This window comes from Accipiter gentilis, chromosome 17 (genome assembly GCF_929443795.1).
Source record: "Accipiter gentilis chromosome 17, bAccGen1.1, whole genome shotgun sequence".
Taxonomy (NCBI): Eukaryota; Metazoa; Chordata; class Aves; order Accipitriformes; family Accipitridae; genus Astur; species Astur gentilis.
The window spans coordinates 13,364,934-13,379,216 of NC_064896.1; the positions used below are offsets into that span (position 1 = coordinate 13,364,934).

Here is a 14,283-nt window from a genome sequence, read left to right on the forward strand (position 1 = left end):
TATTGGAAAGTGTGGGGCAGGCTTAGGCACCGTGAGGGTGGGAAGGGGGCTCACCTGTGGGTCGGACAGAGCCAAATGTCGTCAGAGAAGGGTGTGCGGGAAGGCGGTGTCATAGCATTGGGACAAAGAGCTGTCTGAGGAGGAAACAAAGTCCTTGCTTAGAAAATGGAATATGACCGAGGCTGGAGTGGGCTGATGGGGAAGTGAAAATAGCAAGTGGGGGGTAATTCGAGCAATCCAGGGCTCTGCGGTGATACTTGAAGCACCCCAATAGCATGGGGTTGTCTGCTGAGCTGGGACCACGCCAGCGTAAGTCGAGGAGGAGGAGCTGGGTGGGAGATAACAAAATGAGGAGGGGAAGGCAGACAGCGGGAGGGGTACCTCTGTGCCTCATGTCTTGTGTTGCAGAGATTCCCCTGCTCATGATATGTTTGAAGCATCTTTATCTGATCGCTGGTGGGTCTCGAGGCAAGAGGTGTGAGAGCCCATCAGGGACACAATCCCTCTGTCCTCCGGGGCTGGGCTTCCAGAGTCCTCTCGTCTCAGAAGCCGTGCAAACAAAATTTCCCTTACAGTGCATGCCTGGGAGTGTGAGATGCCATTCAGTCTCCCTCCAGAGAATAATTAATTTCATAATAAGTTAAAATAATTTAACTTTGCATAATGGGCAGAAGCGGGCCTGGGCTCTGGAGTTGCGAGAGCAGTAGCATGGATAACTTCCAGGCGCAGTATCTGGCTTGGAAAATGCCGTCAGAGGATTAGGCAAGTGAAATACCTGGAGTCCCTGGTTGATATCTAAAGTCACATCTGATGCTTAGATTTCAAACCGCAGGAGGGGGTGGGGGAAGCTTTCCTTTAAGAACTTTTTCTCCAAAAAACCCAAAGCAAAACGCACCAAACAAAAACTCTGGATGAGACAAAGGGGTAGATATTTATAACCCTGAGGATCAAGAAATCATAAGACATCTGTTCTATTTACTGCGTTTAAATTTGTATTGTTATACAAACTCCACCTCTAGCTGTGCAGCTTCTGGAGGGACAAGTTGGTACGGAGTGATCCTGAAAAGATGAGAGAGATTCCTGGAGGAGAGATTTACATTGCGTATCATCTTATCACCAGTCTGTCCCTCTTGCTTTTTTTTTTTTTTTCCTCTGCACAGCAAAAGAGATGATTAAAGAGCCAGGGATTTAATTACAGCCAGGTATGCCTAGGGGGAAAACCCACTTGGTGAAAGGACCTTGCAACAACAAACAGAAAGTTCTCCAGTTTCCTCTCTTTGAAGGATTTAAATCTATGGAGGGGAGCGGGTTGGAGGGGGGAAAGAAAGCGATTAGGCTGGAGTTTGCAAAACACACGGTCCTCTTCCCCCTGTTCAGCAAAGTGCTGCCTTCAGCAGTCTGGTCCTCACCATCAGCTCTCCTTCCAGTCCCACCACCCTCCTGCTCCTCTGCAAGACCTGAACTACTTCTCAAGCGCTTTCTGGCATCGCCGTGTCAGTAGAACAACTCCCTTTTCCCCCGCCCAAGGTTTTGCACCAACTTCAGCCTATGCAGAAAAGCCTCGTGATTTTTGTTGCCCTCTGTGGTCTGCCCCAGCCGGTGCCCACCCGCGCGTCCCACCCCAGCCAGCACTGCGCTCGCCCTGGGAACTGCCAGCCGGGCACAATTTCAAAGGCAAGAGATATGGGTCCGGTGCGTGGGAGGCTGCCTCTGATGTGAATCATGCTATCTGTGCTAGGGATGGGGCTCTGCACCTTCTCTGCTAGGCTGTACCAGCTTATCTGGCCTGCTGCGCGGGCCTGCCCGACCTTCTCACGTCTTTTCATTTCCAGGCTGTTGGGTGAAAAGGAATTTAGTTTGTTGCTGGGCTCTGTCAAGCTTTCAATCGGTGCTGATGGAAGAATCTGTAGAAACAGCCCTGCGTCCGCTAAGCGCATAGGACCAGCCGAGCATCTGCGTAACTCCTCTAACCCCCACTTAAGGCTGGCTACTTGCAGGTGCCAGTCCTGCTCAGCAGTGGCTCCACGCAGCAAGGCTAGTGCTTCACTGTTCAAAAGTCTTCCAGAAACTAGCACCTCAAACCCTCGAACAGCAACAATCTTTTCCACCCTGAAAGGGATTCCTGAAATTTGTTAATGAGGTTAACAATAAAGTGGGTAATTGGCTCTTCTGAGCACATGGGAGCTGCTGCCTTCCCAGAAATCAAATACAGTGGTAGAGGTAGAGTATTTTTCTAAGTGATCAGCTGAATTAGTGTAACAAATCCCCAGTTTGGCAAATCCAGCATAACGACAAGGAGAGATTTGGCTGTTCTTATGCATTTATTGGGAGACTTATTTGCCTTTAAAGAAGGAGGGGGGGAGGAAAAAAAAAGGTGAGTTGGTTTTTCCTGTGACATGTGTACACAGCCACAGGCAGTGCCTGTTATTTCACTTGCAAACAATTTCCTCTCTCTTTTGTTTATTGATGACAGAAGGCATTCCAGCCAGGTACACTGGCTCTTCCCCGACTTCAAAGGAGGTCAGGTTACAAAGGCAAGCACCATCCAGGCAAAACGAAATGCAGGAGGGGAAGGCCCCTCGCAGTCGATCTCAAGGGGAGGTTACACGCAAGGGAAAAGCCCAGAACATGCCAGAAGGAATAAAAATAAGGATAAATCCCGTTCCTGCATTGTCAGTGCCACCAGGGCTTGTCCATGGGAGTGGCGACAGCCAAGTCATCTGGGATGCCCCGGTACCCCCTGCCAGTGGCAGCACACGTCCAAAACCTTTCATGGGAGAGCACACACGAACCGCCTTTCGCTCCCTCCTTCCCAAAGATGCCTGTGCAGGTGGCTGCCGCTCATGCAAACTGGGGGACTGTGCGCCCAGGCGAAGGTGCAGGCTGGAAGTAATGGTTTTTTCAGGTCTAAATTCAGACTGGAAGTAAGGTTGGAGCTCCTGGTAACTGGAAACATCATCCAGCGCCTAAATCAAGGCGCTGTGTCCAAAATCAAGACCATGGGCCTTGCCTGCTTGGGGCTCATGGCTGGATCAGCAAAGACCGTGCTGGGGAGGGAGTCGGCAGCCCAGATAGCCAGTGGGGAAGCTGCAGTCCGTATAACCCAAGGATAGCTGCTCAGCCCCAAAAGGAAAGCAGGTGACTTGGGCTGATGCTTGCCCTTGGAAAAAGTCCCATCGCTGAGTCAGTTGGTTCAACAGTGGCGTTTTACCTGGCATTCATATTGCCACAGTCCGAGCGATGGGGAAGCTCGTGTTGAATGCCAGCCTTGGCACGAGGACCGTCTCTCTGCCCTGCTGACTCTGGGGACAGCCCAGTCTGCGTATCTCCAGGTCCTGCCTCCTCAGAGCCTGGCTTTGCTGCAGCGGTGCTCATTGCCTGCTCTTAGGTGCTCACGTGTAGTGACGGAGACGTTTTTGGGTACACCACTCCCGTGGCCATCAGACCGGGCTGCTCTGGGACATTGCTGATGGTATACCCCAATGACTCAAGGAAGGGCAGGGACCAGGCTGTGCCTGCATGGTGTATCCCAATTACATATGCTGTTCAAGTCCGGGCAAATTGAGAAACATTTCCTTTCCTCCCGTGGTTCAGCAGAGCTGAACTGGGGTTCGGGTGATGCCACCGCTGAGTCAAGCCATGCCCTGCGATGGGGCTCAGCCCCCATCCCGTGTGACTCAGCACAGAGCTGGCTGGGCCGAGCCGGCAGGAGGGACTGGGAAGTTGCAGAAAGTTAATGATGATTCTTCGTTTTAGGAGCACTCAGCTTAATGAAGCCTTACTCAGCGGCTTCTCCACCCACCCCCCGAGTAGGAGCCACTGGGGCTGGTATCAGCCTCCTCCCGTGTCCGCTGCAGGGCTTTCAGCCGGGATGACTCAGGTCACCCCATGCATCGTCCGAGCATTCCACTGCCGCAGGTCCACTAGTGTCCCCGAGGCCACTCGGCGGGTGACATGACCGGGGAGAAACACACAGGGCCTGTGCCACCGTCACACGGTGGCCGGGCACACATGACCCAAGCTCTCAAGTCCTGACCAAGGGTGGGGATGGGGACAAAAAGGAGGCGGAAGGAGCATTTACTGGGAACCAAAATGTCTGCTTGGCACAATGCGCCCTCGTGTCAAAAACTGCCTGTGCTCCAAAGCCAAGTGAAGGGTTGAATTTTGATGTTTCTCCATTAAGATGTAGCTTGTTGGAAACACAGTCAATTTGTAGCTATTTTTCTTTATGGCAACTTTATTTTCACTCTATTGCTGTTTGCTTTTTGCTTTTTCTAAATTTTAGTACTTAAATTGCTTTTTCTGGACTGCGTGTCATAGATTAATATTGCCTTTCTTTTTAATAACTTTCTTATTTATTTTGCACTCATTTCCTTTTAGTTGAGTTTGGGTTTCATCCTTAGGACTAACACAGTAGGGATGAGCATGGCGTAGCATCATTCCAGGTCCAAGCAGAGCACCAAGGTTTTCTCCAGGATGGACTGCCATTGAAATGAAGCCATTCCACCAAACAAAGCGTTTTGAACTAGAGCTCTTCTTTAAAGTCAAAGGGGTTTTCTCTTGGATCAAACCAACCTTTTCAAGCCAGGGAAAACTTGGTAGATTCCTATCTGTCCCTCACCCAAAATGCACTCAGTCAGGCTTCATTTTCACAGTAATCTCTTCCAGCCTCTGTCCTTTCATGTCCACTTGGGCCAGCATCACCTGAAGTATGGGAGATGCTGAACAGAGAAATAAAAGAGGGAATCTTTGCTCTGCAAAGTGCTGGAAAAGACAAATACTTCCTGGAGTTTAAATTTTTTTGCTCCTCCTTCCCTCCCCCTCTCCCCTAGTTTTTATTTAAAATCTGTAAAACCAGTTCCCCGTCCTTCACGTCTGCATGTACTGCTGGGGCTGGGTATTAGCATGTCTGTCATACTTGTTTCCTGCCTAAAAATGATGAACCACCCAATTTGTATATTTACAGTTTAAAATAATGGCAAGAGAAGGTACAGGAAAGAAGGCATTTTCTTCCTCTGCATACAAATGTACAGTTTTATTTTGGAAGGACTTGTCAAGGATGAAGACCTTAGCATTAACTGTATTTCACAAAAACAGCACAAGTTAGAAAACTTCATTTGTATCTGCAAGCATCTTTAGAAAGTTTCAGTCACTGCTGGTGAGTAGGCAGTGATGGTAAACTCAGGTGTACACCCTGAGTAAAGACTTTCAGCTGAAGGGATGGATCTATCCCTAGGATGCCAATTCCAGCCATTTACCATGACAGCGAGGTCCCTTTTACTCCAAAAAAAGCGAGGGAATAACCCGTTTGCTTGAAGCCCTGCAGCAGTTCTCATTTGAGCTTGTTTAAATTGTTATATAGTGGGCCTAACAGTGCTCGTGTGCTTCCTTCCCAGGTTGTCCAGGGTCTGGTCACTGGAAAACTCACTAATCACTGCACAGAGAGGACCCTGCTCAGGCTCAGCGTCTTCATCTTTGCCGGCGTTGGCCTAGGCATGGTAAGGCTCAGCATGAAATCATCCATGGGGCCTTTTAATAACGCAGCGGCGCAAGGTCCATGAGACCTGGCTGCAAGTTCTGCCCCTTGAAATGTCACCGCTGGCTTTGCTGGGTGGTCCCTGGGGGCGAAACCAGCTCTCCTGGGCCTCTGTGCGAACAGAGCCACGCTCAGCATAAAGCACCGCGCCAAATAACAATAAAGAGCTGTGTGAGTAATAGTTACTGGGATTTAAAAAAAAATTAATCTCACACAGAAACTTGTTAAGTCCCTCCTGAGTCACTGGCTTTGCATAGGAATCCTGCCCTCGGTCTTGTCAGCGACTGCATTTCCTGAACTACCCAGAAAGTAAATGAAGATTATGGCGGGGGGAAATCATTGCGGTTGTATGCTGCTGCGAGACAGTGGAGGTTGTGTGCTCTTCTTCTGGGGCTTTATTTTTGCCTAATTCCCCCAAGCTGAGAGTATTCGGGGAAGGAGGTAGCAAGGCAATAATCTTGTTCCTCTGTTTTGGAATAAGTGATGTTACCCGTCACTGGTTGTGTCTGCATGGGCGACAGTTGATGCCAATCTCAAAAGGTAATTGGAAAACCGAGCTGACGTAGGCAGCTCTGCCGGTAATCGTGTTTGCTCAGATAAGCCACGCTCAGGGAACCGATAGATCTGCCCAGACCACAGGGACAGAGGAATGGTGTGCACTGCTCCCCATCAGCGAGGTGGGCCCAAAGGATGGTCGAGCCATGTCAGCCATGTGACATTCCCTGCAGGATTTGGCCTCGAGCCGTGCTGCCGGGGTGCCGGTGCTCCCACCGGCACGGGTAGGATGGATGCCGTTCCCACAACTGCGCTGCAGCCACAAGGAGGTCAGGGCCAAATCCTGGAGGGTATTGAGGCTCGTGGTTCCCAGCTACATGGATGAGATGAGGCACCTACACACCTTAGCTAATCTAAGGCTGGGAAGGGAGGAGGATGGATGCAGACAAAGGGTTGGCTCTGCAGATGGAGCGTGGCCCCCCTCTCAGGGATTTCGGGGCTTGCAGAGATGCTGCCGGGTGGTAGGATGCTTGGGAAGGGACCCTCCCGGCTGGTGTCATGTGGTTTTGGCTGGCATCGATGTGCGCCCTTAGCATGGGACATCTGCACAGAGCTTGGTGCTCTTGAGCATGGTCCGGGAAGGGCTTTGAAGGTCTCACCATGGTTTTTTGGCCAAGGCTGGGAGCAATTAGATGGGAGCAAGGTGGACCTGGCCCATCCGGAGACCTGAGCACACCCAACCAGGGGCAGGGCGGGGTGCCACTGGGACCGGCTCCCTGTGCCAAAGTCCAGTCCCATGGGAATCAGGCAGAGGAGCAACATGGGGTAAATGGCTTTTGTGCACTGGGGTCTCACTGAGAGGGAAGGCTGGAGGTGGCTGCAAGTAGAAGAGAAAGCCTCAGTGGCAGTGGAGGGGCACATGGGGCAGCACAGCTTGCAGCGGCTAATGCCCTAGCACAGGGAGGCTCACATCAGCGGTGCGGGGAGGGGAGCCAAGAAGGGAAATAGTTTTGGAGTTGGCAATTACGCCAAGCCCAGAGGCCTGTGGACATCCTGACAGCACGGGCCAGGGTACAAGGGTCAGCAATGACTTCCCATGAGAACTATTCATAGGCAAACGCAGCTGCGATCCTCTTCCCCAGGGACGCCTTATTAAAAAGCGCTCTGTTCGAGCGGCTGCCGAGAAAACATCCGTTTCTGGGGTGGCTTTCCGTCTCGGTGGGTATGAGTGCTGTCACAGCAGCAGGCCCCAAATGCAGAGATTAATGCGTGAAGCTTTTAATCCTGCACAGCCGCTGGTGGAGGAGCATCACGCCCACTGTGCCGTTGCTGCATCTGGCCTCCAAACGAAGCGGATCCCCTCCCCAAAGAGTGGAAGCGAGGAGAAAGGCTAGCTGTTAGTAAAAGACACTCCAAAACCCATCTTCACATCGCTGGGAGGTGGGCTGAAGTGTTTTCTGGAAGGCTGGCACCGGCAGCAGCAGACAGACAGACAGCAGTGCAGCTGGGAAGAGGCTTCAGGATGTTCCCAGCAACCGGCAGCTGGAGAAGGGAAGGGTGGGCTGGGAGCTCGGCAGTAACACCTGGAAAAGGAGACGAGGGGAGAGCCAGTGTCTGATCTGCAGATGCAAGCTGGGAGCATGTGGGCAGGGGTGTAGGAGGGCTTGGCGTTTGCGACAGGGAAGTTTTTCTCTTTGAAGGCGCGCTGTGCCTCGTCCTGCCTCGCTACCTGTGTTTCCCAGGCATTTGCTTTTTGAGCTTGTCTGCTGAAACTCCTGGTTCTGCCTCCCGCACCCGAAAAATGCCTTCAGATCTGCTCAGGTCAAAAAGCCTGCTACCTACCCAGCAGCTGAGGAGCAACAGAGACCAGGCTCTGCCTGGCTCAGTCCTCTCCGAGTGCCAGGGTAGCGAGGAGCCATTTCCCCTGGCTTTACAGGAGGCACAGACGTAGGTCTGCTCTTTTCTGCCCACTTGCTTCAGCCCATGAGGAAATTCGTACAAAGTTGGGGGGGGGGGGGGGTAAAGCTGTTTTTTCCTATGAGCTCTGCAATGTTGTCCTGCAATGACATTTGCCCTAGCAAGGAATTATTCTTCCTCCGTCTGAGCGTTTATGTACCAAATACCTGTTCCTCTGTCTTTGTTCTCTGGTTCCTTAATCAGAAGTGCCTAGATCTTAACCAAAATCTAGGCAAAGAGCTTCTCCGAGGAGAGAAACCTGGCTGTGTGTGACTCTTGGGGGGAACTAGGAATAAACCTCAACATTTCCAAGTCATTAGTGAGCAATGTCTCTGGGCTTCTCCATCTTCTGTAGCCGAGAGGCAGGGACCAGATCTCAGGAGAGAGAACTCCAGAGAATGAAACTTCTGGCTAAACCAGTGACAGAAATGTTTTCCAGCCACGATAACACACCTTGAGCCATGGGTGAAGGCAGGAGACTTGCAAGAAAGGGGGAATTTCCTTTCCATGCCCCAGAGAAATCCATTCATTTGACCAGCAGGGCTTGTGAATGAGCCCAGAGCCGCTCTAGCCCCACGGCTTAGGGAACCTCACTGCTTTTGTTTCAGTATTAAACAGCTGGAGGGATGTCTCCACTAAGAATATGTGCAATAACAAAATCATTACTCTCCCTAATTATGCTCGCTAATGTGCACTTATGGCCAGAAGACCTATTCCAGATTACTGAATTCCATGAATTTATTAGCAAGGAAGCAGCAGAACAGGATTAGAAATCCCAAAGGTACAGCATTACATAATGCAGCGCGCTCATTTATTTTGACAAGCTCAGTTTAGTTTTAATTATTTATGATAATGAACTGAAATGCCTTCTCTAGGCTGTTTTGTATAAGTAATGGAGGCTTCCTGAAGTACACCACATGCATCTGCTGTTCAACATTTCCTTAGGAGTTGGACAAGAGACAGAAGATGAGGGGAAGGGTGCGGGGACATCACTAATTCCCAGACGCTAAAAATACCCACAGCAGTGCCAGAGAAACGTGCTGCCACGTTGTAGGGTATCATTTGCTACTTGCTCTACATGCTTGGAATAATTCACTGCACACAAATGTTGGGCTCTGAAAGACCCTGCAATGGCCAAAGCCGCACCATCATGTATCAGTTGTAGCTCCCACAATTTACCTAAAAGTCATGGATTTGACTCATGATGTTTTTCTAGGTTGTTTCTTGCTACAGTCGCCACTTGTGCTTTCTAATGTTCCACGGTCCATTCTGTCCTGTCCCTTAGGCCCTGATGAGGACCGTGTGGCACTACTGCATTGTTGCGGTGCCAATGGTGTTTGCCTTCGGCACGCTGGGCATTGTCACCGACAGCATCCTCACCAAGGCCGTCCCCTCCTCCGACACCGGTAAGACTTGGCAAAAAAGATCAGACTGGTCTTTTCTCGGTTTTGAGTCCATCAGGTTCTTCCCAGCTCACACCACCGCTATTGAGTGCAGGGGCACAGTCATGGCAAATGCTCAATTCCCCAGGAGATCTGCCTTGGCAGTTGCATGTGATGGGTGTCAGCAGAGCAGATGAACGGGGACCGGTGGTGTTAATACAGGATGAGCTTGGACAGCATTGAGCAAGCATCCTGCCACCCAGTGCTCCCAGTCCCCCGCCACCTGCTGACATCCATAGTGGTGGAGGCAGTAAGGAAAGGCTCTCCCAAACTCTCCCTCCCATGGGAAGCCAAGATATGTTTAAAAAAAAAAAAAAGCTGCTGCTTTTCCACCATGACGGTGACTGAGATGGCTGCTCGTTCACATCTTTTAACTTAGGGCGTCTCAGGAAGGTATTCTGGCTTGCCCTTTGGAAACATGTTTTGCCTGATGCAGTAATTGCCCCCCTCCCTACATTTTGGCCATGTTTCAATCAAAGAGTTACTGTATTTCTCTGCACAAGGTGGCTGAAATGCAGTGGTAGACACACAAATCTTTATGCCTGCATTTTTAGTTCTTTTGCTGAAGAATATATGCCTACGTTATTGTCATGGGACCTTTGCTGAGTTTGTTCTGGGATGGGGCTGAGTTAACCTGGTTTGGTGTCTTTTGCTCAAGCTCTTTCAGGGTTTGCTCCCAGAGCTGCATTCTCCAGGTACCTGAGACTCTCTGTACTTCAGCCGAGCCTTTCTGGGATGCCAGCCTGCACCCTTCATCTTCCCTAGCAGCCATCTGAGCAGATACCTCTGCACAGACCCTACTGAGAATGGGAGTTATAGTTTGCACAGCCCATTAGTGAAGTTTATAAAGCACTTTTGAGATGCTTCTGGATGAAGAGCTTTTCTAAATGTCACTTTAGCAGTTTATTTGTAGAGCTGACCACCACATCTCCTAAAAATGCTGGGACCCTGTGATTTCTGAGTGTGATATACTTCTACCTGGGTGGACCACTTAGTTCCCAGGGAGGTGAGGACTGGGGATGTCTCAGCCCCTCCGCTAGGCCGGGAAGAAATTCTGCTGTTTCATGAGTTGGAGTGATGTTCATGCGAGGAGGGAGAGCCGGGGGGAAGGGCACCAGGCGGCTTTGGGACATACAGCCAAGCTGGAATCCATCCAGTCTCTTCTCAAAGGGGCTTTGTGAGGAAAATCAGAGCATTGCTTGGCTTTTAAAGCCCGGAGGCAGGCTTCACTCAGAGAGGAAAATGGGTTTAGTTGCCTCACTCTCTCCCCACTTGCGTATGTTGTTAGGTCACCGTGTGCCTTGGCGGGATGGACGGTCCCCACATGGCAGGGCAGGACGGCAGGGCAGGACAGAGGCAGCCCACGGGGTGGTGCAGATGGTCAGGCGGGGGCTGCGGGACATTGGGGGAACCATGGGCTGTCAAGGGCTTTCTGCTGCCCGTCTGTCCTGGGCTGATGCCATGCCAAGTGCTACTACAAATTGCAGAGTTACAGCTGGCTCGAAACTGGGCATACCAAGGAGGGATGCTACTGGCACGGAGGATCACAACGCTGGGGGAAACCCCTGTCTCCGCCACTCCTGCCTGGCCCTCGCCTTTCAAACTGTGCTTTGTCCTTGCAATGTTTCCAAGGGAAGAGGCATCTGATGGTTTTGTGCTTGTTTTGGATGCACTCGGGCAAGGGCCGGGGCGAAGGCAGGAATGCCTGACGCAGCAGAGCCGGCGAGCTGCCTCTCCACAGCAGCTGCAGCAGTGACAGCGTGGGTGTCTCGCAGAGAAACATGGCTATTAAAATGCCTGCCATCCGTTTCTGGCCGTGGGTGGCACCCCACAACGTCTGCTCCACCCGTACAGCAGCTAAAAGGCTGCTCCTTCCTATGCAAGCCCAAGACCGGCTTTGCAAAGTGAGCATTTTGGTGGCGCATTAGAAAGCCCCACTTTTCTAAAAGCCTGGAAATGTGGCTTTATGAAAAAGCCTCGCTGTCGCTGCATCAAAAACCTGAGTGCTACCTTGGAACAACTTTTCGTTAATGCAAGGAAATCACAGATTGAGAATTTGCCTTTGGAAACATCACTTTTGAGCCTTGCTGCTGTCTTTTCCTGACGTTTTTGCCAGCCTTGGGCCAGCAGAGCCCGTGGAGTTTTTTTCTTTGGGCCAGGGACAGGCTTTCTGAGGAGCTGGAGTTTGGGCTGAGCTCAGGTGTCTGCCTCATCGCAGGGCTGGAACGGATGGGGCGTTGCAGGAGGATAACCTGTCCGCCCTTGCTAGACACTGAGTCACCATCCTTGCCTTTTAAATAGGTGCTTCGGAAAGGGAACGGTGGGACGTAGGATGGCCCCATCCCTTGCATCCATCATCCTGCTTTCAGGACCGATCCAAGGTCGCTTCCTACCGAAGCTGATGAGTTTGCCACTTGCTCTTTGCTTCTGGCTGGGGCTTTGCACTGAAGCACAGATAGCGGAAATTATTTCATTCGTTTCCCTTTGATATTTTTTTTCCCCTCTCCTCATCTTCAAAGGCAGGAAGGGAAAAATTCTGCCCCACGTGCACGTGCTGTTCAGCTGGGCGTGCGAGCTGGTGGGAGGGCAGCCCCCCGCCCAGGGGGACTTGCATCCGGACAAGCACTCCTTGTCAACGCCGGTCCCTCCCGGAGAATGGAGGTCTTGTTTCTGCACAAAGCCCCCCACCCTCATGGGAGGGAGGGAGGAAGCCCGGCAGAGCCTCCCTGCATAACGGGCCCAAGTTTCGTGATTTTATTCACACGTCAGACGCAAAAACCTTAGGAGGAGAGCTTGCAGCCAGGCAGGGCTCGGTACATTGAACCCCTCAGCTTTGCTCAGGCTTTGCTGGTTCGAAGGCAGCCGCTGGCAGTGATGACTTAACCATTAAATTAGGCCCCGCAATTGCCCCACGGGCGTGTGGCTGATCTGGGCCAGCACCATCATCTGAGCGCGGCAACAGGATGTGAGCTGGAGAGGAGAGCGAGCCAGGGCACCCAGCACAGCGGAGGGTGGGAGGAGGGACGGAGCCGCCCGGCTTGGGGAGCTGCCAGCACCCAACCCTGAAACCTGCGGGAGGGGAGGAGGGCTGGGGCAGGAGGGCAGGATGGACTCCCGGCCAGGTCAGGTCATGCCAGGTATGGGAAAAGGCGGGGGGGGAAGCTGGGGAGGGAGAAAAAAGGGCAGGGAAGGTGCAGAAAGTAGGATAGCCGTGATGAAGAAGGTGAGCATGTGCGTTGGCAGAGCTGCGCAAAGTGACGTGGGAATTTTTCTGCTGATGTGATGACTTGTCCCAGTTAAAGCTCTTGCCTTAAATGAGATCCATCACATGCGCAGCTTTGCAACAGAGCTAGGGCCACACTGAAGAGCTGAGATTTACCATGTCCCAAAGCTCAAGGGCGTCTGACACGAGGGATCTAATTTAAGCCCATTAAAGAGAAATTATCTTTCTCAGCAACATGTTGAAGAAGTGCAGAGGGAGAGCCTGGCCTTTTAAGAGGATTGATTTCTGCTCCAGAAAAAAAAAAAAAAGGAAAGGAAAAAAGTGCCTCCTCAATCATACGAGCCAGTTTGGCAGTTGTACGTAGTAATTAGTTTAATTCAAATACCTAGAGGGGAAAAAATAATTGCAAAACCTGCCCAGAAAGTTTGGTGGTTGTGGGATGGTTCCCATTGGCAAAGGGTCAAGGCGAGGTCCCACCCATCGCCTTTGTGTTCCCATGCGCGGGAGGAGCGCTCGGCAGCGCTTCCTGGGAGATTTCCCTCTCCGCACGGCTACGCCCTCGGCTTGGGCTCATTGCACAAGTATTTTAAGCATGCTGATAAAAGCCCAGCGGTTGCTGGCCAACATTACGTGAACACCTGGCTGCCTCTTCTCTCTCGAAGCTGGGGATCATTTCCCTGTGGCTACCCACGTTAAATATCGCACTCGGCTCCACATCTTCTTACATGCGGGACAGCATCCTCCTCATCCTTCCCAGACGCTGCTGGTCTTGTGCGGTGACAATGCCTCAACATGTGCCTTGGTGGAAAAATTGATGCCAACAGCCCAAATAATCATACCAATAGTAAGAAAAAGAATTGCAAATGTTATTTCAGAGCAGGGCACAAGTTTCTTGTATACACTGCCAGCCTGCCCTTCCTCCCGGTGTTGGGGGCTAATGATGTTCTCGCTGGCCGGCTATTTTCTGCTCCCCGAGTGTGATAGCTGTCCTGCACAAAGACCACAGGGCAAAGAGCGTGGCGGGTGCATGGGGGGGCCAACTTTGCATCCCGTGGGATGTCCTGGCCATCCATCTGCGCGTGGAAAAAAACCCCTGCCTTTGCCAAACTGGAGGTGCTTCCCTGTCCGCTGGGTTCCTGTTAGCGATGCAAATGGGGAAGCTGCTGGAGAGGGAACCAGCCCAACCGGGCGAAGGGCTTGCATTTCCATCCAAATTGAAATATCCGTTCTTTTTGCAAAGGGCGGGGGGGGTGGGGAGTATCTCAAGGGGGTTCAGGCTTTATCTGTGGTTTTACTTATTTATTCTTAAAGACCTAGTTAGACCTAAGCTTCTCGCTGCTGCTAAGCCCTCGAAAGCTATTCCTCTGTCCCACAGTAGAGAACAAATGGCAATAGCAGCTCAGGTGGAACAGGGGCGTCTCAGGTAATTATGAAATTGGAAGAATCTGTGTGATTTTCTTGGAAGTCTCAAACACGACCCTAGAAATTACCTCTCATCCCTAATGCCATGCAGTAGTTACCACCCCTGTTGGGTGCGACATTCAGAAGCATCTTCTGGGGCCAAAGGCATCCTTGGACCCTGGTGAAGGCAGTGGTGAGCACCAGCTTGCCTTTCGGGCAGCGTTACGGTT

General features: G+C 51.5%; 1 protein-coding gene across 2 annotated transcripts in view; it reads left to right on the forward strand.

The window, feature by feature from the left end:
• SLC22A18 (solute carrier family 22 member 18) overlaps window positions 1-14,283 on the forward strand; it is a 62,939-nt gene that overhangs the window by 48,135 nt on the left and 521 nt on the right. Inside the window, exons 9-10 of one of the 2 annotated variants that reach the window (XM_049821101.1) lie at window positions 5,397-5,498; window positions 9,273-9,393. In XM_049821101.1, the coding sequence (XP_049677058.1) occupies window positions 5,397-5,498; window positions 9,273-9,393 (223 nt within the window). The remainder of the gene's footprint in view (window positions 1-5,396; window positions 5,499-9,272; window positions 9,394-14,283) is intronic. The other variant, XM_049821102.1, reaches the window with a different exon arrangement.